Raw genomic sequence first — 13,693 nt, 5'->3', positions numbered from 1 at the left:
CATCTACTTAAGTTCTGCGTGTCTATTTGGAAGAATTGGGTCTATAAATATAATGTGAAAAAGCAGCCAGGTTTAGTTCAACGACAGATTAGTATTGTTCGGTAAGGTTAGTGCGTGTGTTTAGCGAAGTGATGGTTGGACTCAGGTACTTCATAGATATGATGTCCAAAATATCTGTGTAAACAAGACGGTATGCATTCACACGTACACTTCAGATGAACTTTATGATTAAGCATTATGCTGTACAGAGTACGCACTCCAGTGTAGTTAGCAAAGATGACGTGCACCAATAGAAAATGGTTGTTGGTAAACTGGAGAGGATGTGTACGACAGTAAATCACAAACATAACCTAATTATTCAACCCGGCAATCTGACTGCATTTTATGTTTTTCAATACATATACTCAAAAAGAAGTGGGGTGGCGGAACAATTTAAAAAAATGAAAGGAAAAAGAAATCAGTGCAGAACAGTTATCTTAATTAATAATGAATACCCCAATGCTCGGCGATGCTGTTTTACGTGCTATGCCATCATTGTATCTCGGTAATTATTAAATGTTAACATTGTCACACAGTCTGGAGACTAGCACCAGAGGGCAAACAAGTCTGTGTGTGTTTAAAAGGTGGCCAATAAGATCATTGATATTATCGTAGTGACGGATCTGCATGGTTTGAAATGGTTTCTCTTTTCGTCCCCGTAAGACTGGCGTGGGAAAGCAAACAGCCTGTCACCGTGACTTCGTCGAATACACACTTCACTTTAATCCAACGACTAAGCTGCCATACAATGTAGAAGCTCAAGTGAAGTGTGCCAGCCCGCGCATTGTAATTTGGTCTCGAACGGTCGCCTAGTAAAAAAAGTAGTTACTGTTCGGACGATTTAACGATTTCTCGCGTGAATTGAGATATACAAGGAATGTCTTATCGACTGTTCACGCGTAGCTATGAAAAGAAATACTGTGTATAGTGGGTATTTGGTCGTGGGTCTTACTTAAATATATCATGTATTCTTGGAATGTCTTGATTGTACACATAGTGGTGGGCGTGGATATGTAGTATGCCGTTACTAAGGATACCAAACTTTCCACCAGAAATACGGTGACTATTGTCTTACACCGTAAGATGACATGAGAGTGGCAACTACCAAAAAACTGCGCGGTTTTGTAACTAAATTTTTAGTATGTTTGTTTTACATTATTAATTTTCTCAACGACGAGTCATTCAAAAAGAGTCTCTTCCTGTCTTACCTGTCTATCACCGGCCAATAGACAAAATAGAAACTAACAATTATAACTGTATAAATGAAGCTTACATACAACGTGTTGTAATATTATACATGTATTACATGATTGAGGACCGAGTATGGCGACTATTAGTGTGTTGCTATGCGATGAAATCTCATGGTTATAGTGACTGGCTATATGTTGCTATGTGGTGACGTCATATGATATATCGTGGTGACTGCCGAAAACCTGTGCCAGTGATTGGTATACTCACACCTTTGTGACGGGTCTAACAATTTAAAGTCGTCAGTCTCGGTTCATCAGTCTCTACCTATTCACATATATACTCTGAAGGTGTTACATGAGTTAGAATAGAGCAAGCATCTACATCATTAAATAAGAGTAGAACATAAATTGACGGTCACTTCATTACTAATCGATCGATCGATCAGCGCACACAACTGATTCAGTTACTTATTATTTGAAGTGTTTTTTTTCAACATGTTGCAAAATATTGAATTAGTTGAGTGTTGTTTTCACTTCGGTAGGTCAATGTACTGATCCCGGGATGCCTGACAATGGTTACTTTTCGTCGCCTGCTAGTCCAGTGTTTCCTGTGGCTGTCAACGCTACGTTGGAGTACGCGTGTAACGCAGGAAATACCATGTACGGTGACGATGTCATAACGTGTACTGAGACAATATGGAGTAATCAAGTCCCACTATGCACAAGTGCGTGTAATTTACTATTTAGTTATCGCTATGAAAAGTTCATGTTGTCACAGAGTTTTCTCAAATTTTCCATCGACTTTATTTATTTATTATTATTCTTTCTTTCGTTCCTTTATTTACTAATGACTTATTGAGTCGTCTGTAATCGCATCTCGGCACCGTGTTGTATTTAAACGTGTTATTAACGTAAACGTTAATTTGGATATTATAAGTTTTAATTGATTTATTTTAAAAAATATTAAAAGGGGGTCCCATTTGAAATATGGGGGTTGGAGGGTATATTATATTCACAGATGGTATTATGAAGGTATCGTGGAAATTTCAATTTTTTTCCTTCAACATGTACAATTATATTTCTAAGATCTCAAACCCACCAATTTTCTCATAAAGTATCCTCTAAATTTATCTCTTGTTTTTTTTTCTAGATTTAGACAACATTGCCCTAGGACGACACACAGCCAATCAAAGCAGTGCTTCAGCATGGGCAGTAAACGCTAATGTTGGAGTGGACGGCGAATACGAAGATTATACTCAAACGGAAGCAGAATATGAACCATCGTGGTATTTAGACTTGGAAGGGCGTTACGAGGTGTATAAAGTTTTGATTGGTTGTAAAGAAAAAGACAGCAAGTTCTGTGAGTAGAATTGCTGACTAAATCATAGACCTTAGAAAGGTCTATGACTAAATGTATGCGCTTATGTTACACCCCATGACCATGTTACCATGACGACGTAATCAAGTAAACACACATACAACATATGCAGATCAGCATATTAACAACTCGCAGAAGTCTTGGTTTCTCTGCGTTTTTCACTGAATCGTAACCAATTTTGAACAGATCGAACAACAGCAACATTATCTGCTTATCAAAGCAGTGTGCATGTATTGGTTGTTACTATAAAAATACAAACATACAGAAAAACTAGAAGCCACAGAGCTGTAGGTAACTTTTAAAGGGGTAAACATTCTGATTGTTGACATTAGAGACTGGGACAAAGGCAGTGAAGGAAAATGTTTGTTTTTTCCCAAGGCTCAGTTTCGGTCAACAAATCTATATATCGATATATCGATCCTGACGGCATTTGTTATATCAAAATATGTGTCAAATAAGATGTTTTTACGATTAAAATATCCGTATAACATAAACTAGGACAATATGACGTAATATTACGTCATATCTATTTTACATTGAACTTGTACGCACGTGCTAATAACACGATTCATGCAATGCAAACATTTGATACATTACATGTTTTTGACTTTATTGTACTTTTTGTCAAGATCTCAAATGGGATACGATAGCAATAAAGAATTACTTACTTACTTACTTACATTTTATGTTATTATTAATTTTAACATACTCTTAGATGACAGACAGATTGGATCCGTTATTCGGATTGGTTTCAATAAAGATCTGAAAAGCAATACACAATGTGGACCGACCATAGATGCCAGTATGTTTGCTGATAGATTCACCAATCCCATAATTCTTGACTGTGGTGGACCAATCACAGGCCGATATATAAGCGTTGTACGTGAGGGAATAACTGGTAAACTTTCTCTAGGAGAATTAGAGGCACTGGGGACAGGTGAGTCTCAATTTATAACACCTCATGTTGCAGCTGTACTGGATTAGGAGTGGATAATTTAAAACATGGGGTGGGGTTAGAAGATTTGTTGAAAACAATTTGCAAGCTAGACACCTAGAGAAATAAATTGCATGCAAGCTGTTGCAGGGAGATTTATTAGCACATTCAAGAAAAATACAAAATATACAGATAAGACAACACGAAAAGAAATTGCACTAGTCACCCTGATGATTTCAAATGGTTAACCCCTGTTAAATACATGTTCCAGTAAAAGTGATGTGCACCGTACCTGGTGTTAAAATGCGCAAAGCGTTAAGCAGTCAGAGTCAACCTACAATGCAGGCATTTGTATATTTAAATCTAATCTTGAAACATACACTTCCCGTAGGTATGTGTGAACTAGACCCTGGTATGCCATCAAACGGTCATCGTGTCAGTGCTGACCCTACACTGCCAGTATACATAGGAGGCCAAGCGTTATTGTATGAATGTGATGATGGATATTCCATGTATGGAAGCTCTGAAGTGAAGTGTGTTGCTGGATCCACCTGGTCCTCCTTACCTCTCTGTACAGGTAATTTATACTCGACTATTTCATATTGTGATGTATAAGGTATTAATTTGGTCTGATTAGATGTAAAATGCTATGTTGTGATAAAATAATTATTAGCCTTACATTATTTCGAACCCCAAATCCCGTTAAAACTTAAACAAACCCATGTTATTATATGAAACCCTTCCAACCCTGTTTTCTACCCCAAGTTGCGTGTAACCATAGTTACCTCTAGCGCATTCTTCTGCCAGTTCACAGTTAGGCTGCCATTTTGTTTTTATACGATGTAATGGAATGTCAAAGTTTACTCGGTACCAACACGTGACCTACTGTATTGCTGTTTCCATAGTGTTACATACGCGCAATATTCCCGAGATTCGTGCATCTTTTGAAAAAAAGTGAGTTTTTACGCTTTGTATCCACAGATTTATAAATACAAAATTCTGTTCAAATTGGCATAACACATTTTGGGTTAATTGTTGTGAACTGTGTATGAGTATTTTGTAATACACTTTTTCTTACAATTTTATTCAGATTAAATGAACATAAAAATACAGCATGAACAGAGACTGGAAAATAAAGATTACTAAAACTATTTATTGAGGCACATTTCACTGTTTCGCTTTTATTTATAATAATAATAATAATAATAATAATAATTTATTAATTGTATAATGGCCTCCGGCTCATTACAATCATACAAATTAATTATTAACATGAAATAAATTTACATTACAAAATATGTATGAAAATAAGGATGAAGAGGGCGTCAATTGATAATATAAGCACTATATAATGTGATGGGGATATTAATATATATACATACAAGCTTATTAGGTTATTCTCATTTGATCTTTGATTAAAAAACACTTAAAAATAAATAGAGATAACGAGTTAATGATTTGGCTTTTAGAGAAAGTTAAGGAAATAGTTTATCTTATTATAATCCAAAAGTACAAGTGTGATTATTCAGTGCATTTATTAGTTACAACTGCAAAATGTGAACATTCTTATATTCCACATTGAGACAATAATATCTGAATAATGCTTTAGCAGATTGTTTTTCTATAATAATTACGATAAAACATGGATAGTTAAATGTGTAATTTGAACTACTTTTAGTATATGTTTTTCTTTTGTCCAAAATTGTGCATAAGTAATAAATTCTGAAATTGATATGAATGTTGTTAAATACGTTTTTGGTCAACACAATAAAATATTACATATAAGTTTTAATTTTTCTGCAAAGTTGAATATGACAGGCAGAACATTTTCGTCTTAAAAAAAAGTCCTTTGACAGTGAACACTGTTTACCTGTTTAGAATACATATCATTTCACTGAATGGTAACTGCATGTGAAATACAGGAAACGTGTAATCTGGTAATTTCTTACTACTTACTTACTTACCTACTCAAATAAATTAATATATATAATAAGTATAAAAATTGAAAATCAGGTCATCAGGTATTGAAATGTTACCCTACTGCTGCACTCACTGGGGTTAGTATTGTGTAAATAAGATGATGTATTGTCCCGGGGGGCTTGATACATAGCTGGGTAGGGAGGTGCCCCTGAGTGCTCAAAAGTGTGACCATATTTATACCTGGATAGTGGCAAAATCTATACCCATATTTATACCAAAGCACCATTTCTGACATCACTGTTTATTCCAATTAAAACAGTTACCGTATTAATTTGCTCTATTAGAAGAGCATTTCCAATAGAAGCACATGTAAGCCAACAGTTGCATTGTATATTGATTTATTAAAACATGTATTTTGACCATAGAAGCACCTCTGTCACTTACATAAGAGCATATTATTAACACAAATCGGAAATATATTACCGATAATTATATCTATCTTGACCAGAAATAAGACCGATACTTATACCTAAAAATGAGGCCTATTTCAGGGGCACGTCCCCATTAGGCAAAAACAAGTTTAGTTCTATGTATTGGGTGTATTGCTCTTTCTGCGTGTTATCTTAGATTAGCAATCATCTTTCCTCACTTCCACTGCTGAATGCTGTGCTTGCCCTCTTGCACCATGTGGAATGGTGGACTGCTGGTCGTAGTTTAGAAATACTTATTTTCTCGTCTCCATGAGAACTTGTTAAAACAACTAAAGCATAATTAATTCCAAGAAACCGGTATTTTTATGTTCAATGTGTAAAAATTCTCAGACAATTCGTTTGTTTATACCCCTTTGAACATAATTGGTGAAGTACACGGAATTTATACATCTATGGAGGTAACTCATATAAAACTCTTTGAAAATTTCAAGAAAATACGCGTGACACAACAATAGCAGCAGCACAACAGGTAACACAGCATTCGAAGTTACTACCAAGTAACCTTTGACCTTCAATTGCATCATAGGTAAAAACAAAATGGCAGCCTAACAGTGAACTCTCTTGATTGGAATGATTACACACCTGTATTCACAAAGTAAGCTTCTCTTTGCCATTAAAGCATCATATCTTATGGATTAGGTCATCTGCTGGAAATATGACCTTCATATTTACTTCTTATTGAACGCAATGAGCATGAACTCGCTTCATCATGAGTGGAAATTACGGAAATGAAATGCTGATGTTTTTAAAACGAGGTTCTAAAATCTCGCATGAATGATGCGTTGAGAATAACTGGAGAAATGAGGTTTGCGTGTTTATATACTGTATGTCATCACTTTTGACAAGAAGACATTATTAGTATATTATAATTCATTTTGAATTGACAGTATTGATTTGCTGATATTGTTATGACGTTCTCACCAGATGCCTAATGTACCCTACTCCTATGAAGCGTCGTTTCTTCAGAAATTCATGAAAAGCAATTTCAATTTCACGTTCAGATTCACTTTTCGTCAACAATCACCAATTTAGTGATTATATTTCATATTATATACTATTATATTGAAACGGGGATATGATTCAGTTGAAAAAGTTTGTTGATTTTTTTTTCAGATCTCGAAAACGTTGCGTTGAATAAACCAACCGTAATGAGTTCAATATCAAGTCCTTCTAAGACTAGTGAAAAGGGAGTTGATGGCGATCTCACAAACTATTTCATAACACAGTGGTCAGATCAGTCGTGGTGGATGGTAGACTTGGCAGGCCTATATGAAGTCAGTTATGTTTACATCAAAAACAGAATCGGGGGTGATTACCGTAAGTACGTTATTATGTGCAAAACTGTGAACTTCTTCTACTTGATCTAATGTCTGAACAGTGTGCCGTGATTTAGTATTATGCATTAACACATGGAATCGTTACATGTTGGTGGAATCTTATAAAAGTCGCCTTTTACTTGAAAATAAAAATGGTGTAATAATTCATGTTATAGTATTTTTATTATGAATCAAATTTAAATAAAAGTTGCCGATATTTGAGCAATTTGATACCGATACTGTCATTCCGTCGATTATCTGAAAAATGGGAGGATTGACGTAAACGTTGCTGAGTGAGTGAGATTGATACAATACCGACAAGGTGCGCAGAAGATACAGAAACATGCACAGACGATTTCAAACCCAACTATGATAATTCGTTGCGGCTTTTCAGTGATTGGTTATAGCATAGACCTTAGAAAGGTCTATGGTCATAGCTCCCAAGCAAATGTTATTCCGACATAAGCGGTTTCTGCAACTTGCACCATTAGTGTCTTGAAATGACCAATAAGCGACAACCGCGGTACCAGTTATTTAAATCATGTGATGGCATAAATATGTTGTAACCATCACGTGATAACTCCGAGTACAGCAGAGATTTATGTGCGGGAACATTAAAACATTAAATACTGTATATTATTAATAACCTTTTATTGTATATCTTTTCTAAAAGACGATGGAAAGAAAAGATCTGTTGAAGCGGGAGAGTCGTCACCTGCGCACGCGCAATGACACTTTATGGTCATCTGACGCATGCGCAGGTGACGACTCCCCCGCGTTAAACTGTCGTTTTCAGAATTTGCATAATCGAACACGTCACACGCGCCCATTCCATTGACGTAAATGTTTTATTTCGTAATCGATCGGACCCCGAGAAAGGGCGTAACCAGTGGCTTGTAATATAAATACGACTTTTATCAAACAAAATGATATTGTCTGCCCTTCTTTGTATTAAAATGGGCGGCAATCCCTTCTAATGGACTACTAATAGTCCTTTTTTTCCGATGTTTGTCGATCAAAAGTATTCCTAACCACCGATGACTCAGCAACATCGTATATATTCCGAAATACCTACATAGCGGAATTGGAAAATTACAGAAATTCAAAAATATCAAACAATTCGAAGGGAAAACGACAAATAACTGTCTTACAACAATCTCTTTGTGCCGATGACACAAGAAAATGCAACACCTAAATGATTGGTTGAAGATCACGCTTCTTTTTTCATCTCACATTTGGGAATTGTGTGTTTGTATGACGTCATAATAGCAAGAGTTACAATAGTAGATGTATAATAATAAATCTTAATTTCGGCAGAACTCAACAGTCAATGTCGTAAATGTTACCAAAACGTATAAGGTACATCACAACAATCAATAATTATGTTTTCTATAATTTTGATTCACTGAATTTATGAACATTGGATGTTGTTTTGTTGTATATCAAGATTTGAGATGGTACAGTCTTACAGTACGCGCAGGTAGTAACAATGACGTCACCTCCAACCCAATGTGTGATGTAATGATCAACGACAACATGCATACATTAACAGAAATAGTGATGACGTGTCAGCCAGTATTACAAGCACGATATGTTTCGACATATTTACAAGATGATAATATACTCAATCTGGCTGAAGTAATGGTTTTTGGCATTGGTGAGTAAGTTAAGTAGTCTTTAAATTAACATTTTAGTTAAGATTCCCGAGTTTATTTGTGTCTGAATTATTAACATACACAGTGTTCATTGAAACCGTATGAAATTACAAACTATGTAATGTGTTCAACAGCTCATGTATGAACGCTAACTTTAATAAATATGATTTACTTAGTGAAAATACTGTATTTTTCTTGATAAAAACAAAAGAATTCCACAATGGTAAGTCTTTATCGTAGTGTTACAATAAGATTAGGGTATGCAACTTAAACATTCATGTATGGTGATTTGGAATGAAGATCCATCCCACATAGGTTCCATGTATGCGTCACTTGGTTATAATGTACGAGTTTTGAGTTCCCGGATGTGTTCCATGGTTGCCACGTTACTAACACTGCACTGCGATACAGACATTCAAAAACGAAAGAATTTCACAATGTCCTTATCGTATTGTTTACTGAACGCTCGTGACAGAAAGGGGTCCAATTTATACCCGGTCGTGCGGAAGCCCGTTTTCAAAATGTTTAAGTACATGATTGCATATTGTTCCCCAGAAATAGTTTACATAGGTACGTATGGACGCCATAGGGAAATAAATGATATTTTGTCCATATTCATTTTGAATGTATGGATGTAAACATATTTTATGAAAAGTTTACAATAGTACAGAATCAAAATGTGAGGTACAAAACTGAAGCTGGTATAGTAAAATAACTGCTTAAACTGCCTAGTTTTGCTGACATGGATTAGACACCCCCCCCCCCTCGCGCACACGGTAGCTAAGCAACCAGGAATCTTCAGAAACCCTAAACAAGTTTGTTCTTACCAATGGCATCACAGAATGCAGTGGGTGATTTGAAACGGTTCGATTGTGTAAACAGTAATCAGCGACATTTTGTCGCCGCCTTCAATAAGACAAAATATACGTAATAAGCATAGGCCCTGGCAAAAACAGCCTGAGAAGAACACTGACAAGTTCTTTCACAAATTCAATCATTTACATTTCTAGAAATATACGTTTTTGCGATCATATCTTCATATTCAGATCTTCATTACATATGACTTGTTGCATACCTCCATCTTATCATTTGTCGATAATACTGAATGTTAACACTGCTACACTGACAACCATACATTCAAATCGACCTGTAATTGTTGTAAATATCGATATGACGAATTACCATTGTGTGAAATATAATGTAACCAAATTTTCTAATTATATTCAATTATATTAAAGCAATGTGCGAAGATCCTGGAGTACCAGCACATGGTCACTTGCTGTCCCCAGCCATAAGTAATCCGGTTTATGCTGGACATGAATTACAGTACGAATGTAATAATGGTTTTGAGATGAGTGGAAGTGGTATAATAAATTGTACAACAGAAGCCGCCTGGTCTGACGTCATACCATCATGCCAAGGTAAATTATACTGTCGCGTTTATGTGTGAGAAACGTTTTGGGACGATGGAACTCATCTTCGAATCAATCCCCAAAGCACTGACTTGCGCATCAAATGTATCTGGAAAGTAAGCTATTAAACTTTACTAATCCGTCGATTTAAATACGCATTGTTTCCAGAACACTTTTAAAATGTTCCCATGTTTAAAGGTAGCAGGGAACCACAACGAACATATTTTATCAACTTGAAAGCAGTGTATAATCGTTATTTAACATGTATTGAATACGGCCACAAGGTAAACTCGTGAAAATAACTTGCATACCCATCAGCTGGAAGCCATGTGGCTCTGTCATAGTATTCGATGTGCATATTGACTAGGATTTACTGTAATGATGCATTAATGTATTGCAAAATAGCATTTATACTCTGTTTGTATAAATTAAGATGTTCACTGGTTTCTTTCCGGGTCCTGTGAAGGACAAACAGTGGTGCATTACACGATGGAAGGTACCTTCCATGATTAAACTCACATGAAAAAACGTACCCCTACATAGCCCGAATATAACACATTTCTTTTGTATTCAACGAAACATTTTTCGGAATCTTTACATTGTCGTAGATACATATACAGTAAAACATAAAATAAATTGGGATTACCCGTCTGCTAACTTAAAGGGCAGGGAGACGATATTTTCATACCATACAAACAATATCTGTATTTACACACAGCATGTCTTTTTCAAAACACTTATGAACGTTATGAATGTGTGTATTCTTCCATCTGCAGCGATAGGTAGTATGACCACGAAGAATCCAGTGGAGGAAAGTACCCAACAGCAACAACATCAACAAGGCCATACAACGCAGCACCATGTACCTGTCACATACATGTCACCAACTACTGCAATATCTAACCAGCTTCCGCTGCTCTCTTTACTGATTCTGTTGCCCATATTGTTACTCATTGTACTCTGTGTGGCTAAACGAAAAGCTGTGAATAAAATTGTTGTTGAAGTTGCTTCCAAGAAGCGTGCGGAAAATGCTGACGAGAAAAAGAAGATAGGATCAGAGGACGTGCTACTAACTCCTAAATGGATTTGAATCGCCTTTATATTTAGAATTCTAGTTAGTTCCAGAAGCTAATAATTCATGCATCAAGTTGTTAGATGTCACGTGTCTCTGTCCGTGTAGTATCGCCCAGTTTGAACGTGTCATTTTAGAAACGGGAAAGAGCTATATGTTAGCTATTGTTATGATCCATCTAAAGCACGCGCGATATCACACTGATCTGTCAAGTGTTTTAACATGATAGGGTACTTTCGAATGTTTTCACAAATTTGTTTTGCATAGTTTGCAGCCATGCAACAAATACACCCATCTAAAACCCGGACACTTCAGTGGGCCATTAGCGTAAATCATATATTAAGCACCTATTGTAACATCATTAGTTTGAATAATTTCATTTATACTAGTTTCAACAAGAGATTGCACCTGTGGGTTCTACTGACATCGTGAAGAAGAGTTTTCTTTAGATGAAACAAGTGCCGATAATGGGATACCATCGTGGCAATCATTAGAGATGAATGATACTCTATTTTTATTGTTGTCATTGGAAGGGACATGAATCATTGATACAAACTTGAAGGGTTTATTAACCTATGGTGGGAACATGTTGACATTAGACTTTGTTGTCGTCACTTGACTCTAGTTGGGAACATATGGTAAACTAGCTAGGGGGCAAAGACCCCACGTTCCACTGTCGTTGGATATCACAGGTATAAGTATACCAATGCCTAGGCTGGAAATAACCAAAGTGTTCCAATCAAAATTCTCAATCAAAGTATAGCAAAGCTCAAGACTGTAAAACCAATATACATATAATCCACAGACAATATATACAACGACGGCTACAAGAATCTTCAGATACGATTTGTACCACTATTCTGTTCATGTTAGTAATTGTGTCTTTCTTTCACCAACAATGACGTCCATTAAGGGGCGCACTCGTTTACACGTTCTCTAAATTATTTTATTAACCAATTTATTGTAAAATACTAGTATGTAAGCGTAAATGTCGAGTCTCAAATTTCTCTGTACATTTAATCGATCACGCTTGGTATAGGCATGTATTACGCACTAAAAAAATGCTATTATCAGGTTATGGAGACTTGTCATCATTGTTCCCAGTCTCTATGTCCATGTTTTCAGTCGCAAGTAGACACACGCAGAATTGCTGTAAAGGTTTAAGAAAACGTGGTTGAAGATATAATCGTAAACGAACTATTAAAGCTATTCCTTTCCTTTTCCTCTCCATTTGTTGTGTCGTGATTCCGTAGTGGGCCGTGGAATACAAACATATATACCTAATGATCATGTTTGTTTGGTGCATTAATGATTACAACTGTTTAGTCCTGACGTTGTTGCGATGGGAGGTGTGACGCAATTACACGATTGTCACTGCGCAGTCACTGATACGGCATTTGGTGTTAGGCATTGGGCGAGGAAACTACACGCATTGCTACTTCCCTATATATTATTATTCACACCGAATATAAAGGTATGTTTTATGTCAATTTCACTTATATAGATACCGCAATGCATTTCGTACACTATATTTGTAAATATTTATTTGGATTGAAACAAATCACTAAACAATGTACATGATTGAGATAAAATTTGCCTGAATTTCAGACACTAAACAAGTTTCATATTCATTGTCAGCTACTAAATCAAACAGTTGGTGACTCTTTCCACGTCTCTTTAACTGGCTGGCTGTGGATTTTATCTCACTATTTTATGTCATCGAGCTCTGAATATCAGAATAGCACCTCGCATTATGCTGTTTCTAGTGTTGATGTGCAACGTGTCGTCTACACTTATATTGCGACTGTAATTGTAGGAGGAACTGTCAAAGAAGTTGTTATTTTGGATGCAGCTGTTTTCCTTACAGTTGACAGACAGCATGATTTAAACTAAAGTGCAACTTTGATTAACAAACTTTCTTGAGTCTCAGTGCAACGAGTTAGCATAATGACCACGTAATCTATGTATATGACGCGGTGTGTTTTACCCGTGTAACATAATGTCGACTGCAGCGTCTCAAGTCTGTGTTAACATAATAATGTCTGGTGTTATTTTTTAATATTCTGACGGCATGTACAAAAAACTCCTTTAACCTGTGTGTCGTCCGATGTTAGTACAGTCTCACTGACCTCTTTAGAAAACGAAAAGTCCTGTAAATTCATCATTTAATTCAGTTCGATAGGTAACTCTGGATTTTACAATTGCACGTGCTACGTATGATGACATTCCATTTTCTATCAGTTGGTTTGCGTTTACTGTATCTTCTGTGCACAGTGACTGTTGTAA

At 36.0% G+C, this 13,693-nt stretch overlaps 2 protein-coding genes across 2 annotated transcripts; both read left to right on the top strand.

Annotated features, from left to right (window-relative positions):
• Window positions 1-296: 296 nt before the first annotated feature.
• On the top strand, window positions 297-8,000 carry LOC144352780 (CUB and sushi domain-containing protein 3-like). The gene is made up of 7 exons (XM_085495122.1): window positions 297-332; window positions 1,747-1,954; window positions 2,380-2,589; window positions 3,323-3,544; window positions 3,933-4,118; window positions 7,066-7,269; window positions 7,942-8,000. Exons 1-7 carry the CDS (start codon window positions 297-299, stop codon window positions 7,998-8,000), a joined length of 1,125 nt encoding a protein of 374 aa, XP_085351248.1.
• An 896-nt stretch (window positions 8,001-8,896) lies between these two features.
• Window positions 8,897-11,613, top strand: LOC144352781 (uncharacterized). Its single transcript, XM_078009636.2, has 3 exons — window positions 8,897-8,925; window positions 10,162-10,344; window positions 11,112-11,613. The coding sequence occupies exons 1-3, from the start codon at window positions 8,910-8,912 to the stop codon at window positions 11,423-11,425; spliced, it is 513 nt and encodes a 170-aa protein (XP_077865762.2). The 5' UTR covers window positions 8,897-8,909; the 3' UTR covers window positions 11,426-11,613.
• Window positions 11,614-13,693: the final 2,080 nt, after the last annotated feature.

This window comes from Saccoglossus kowalevskii, chromosome 21 (genome assembly GCF_978046115.1).
Source record: "Saccoglossus kowalevskii chromosome 21, keSacKowa6.1, whole genome shotgun sequence".
Lineage (NCBI taxonomy): Eukaryota > Metazoa > Hemichordata > Enteropneusta > Harrimaniidae > Saccoglossus > Saccoglossus kowalevskii.
The sequence above is the reverse complement of the archived record's forward strand: the minus strand, read 5'-3'. Positions and strand labels throughout refer to the sequence as shown.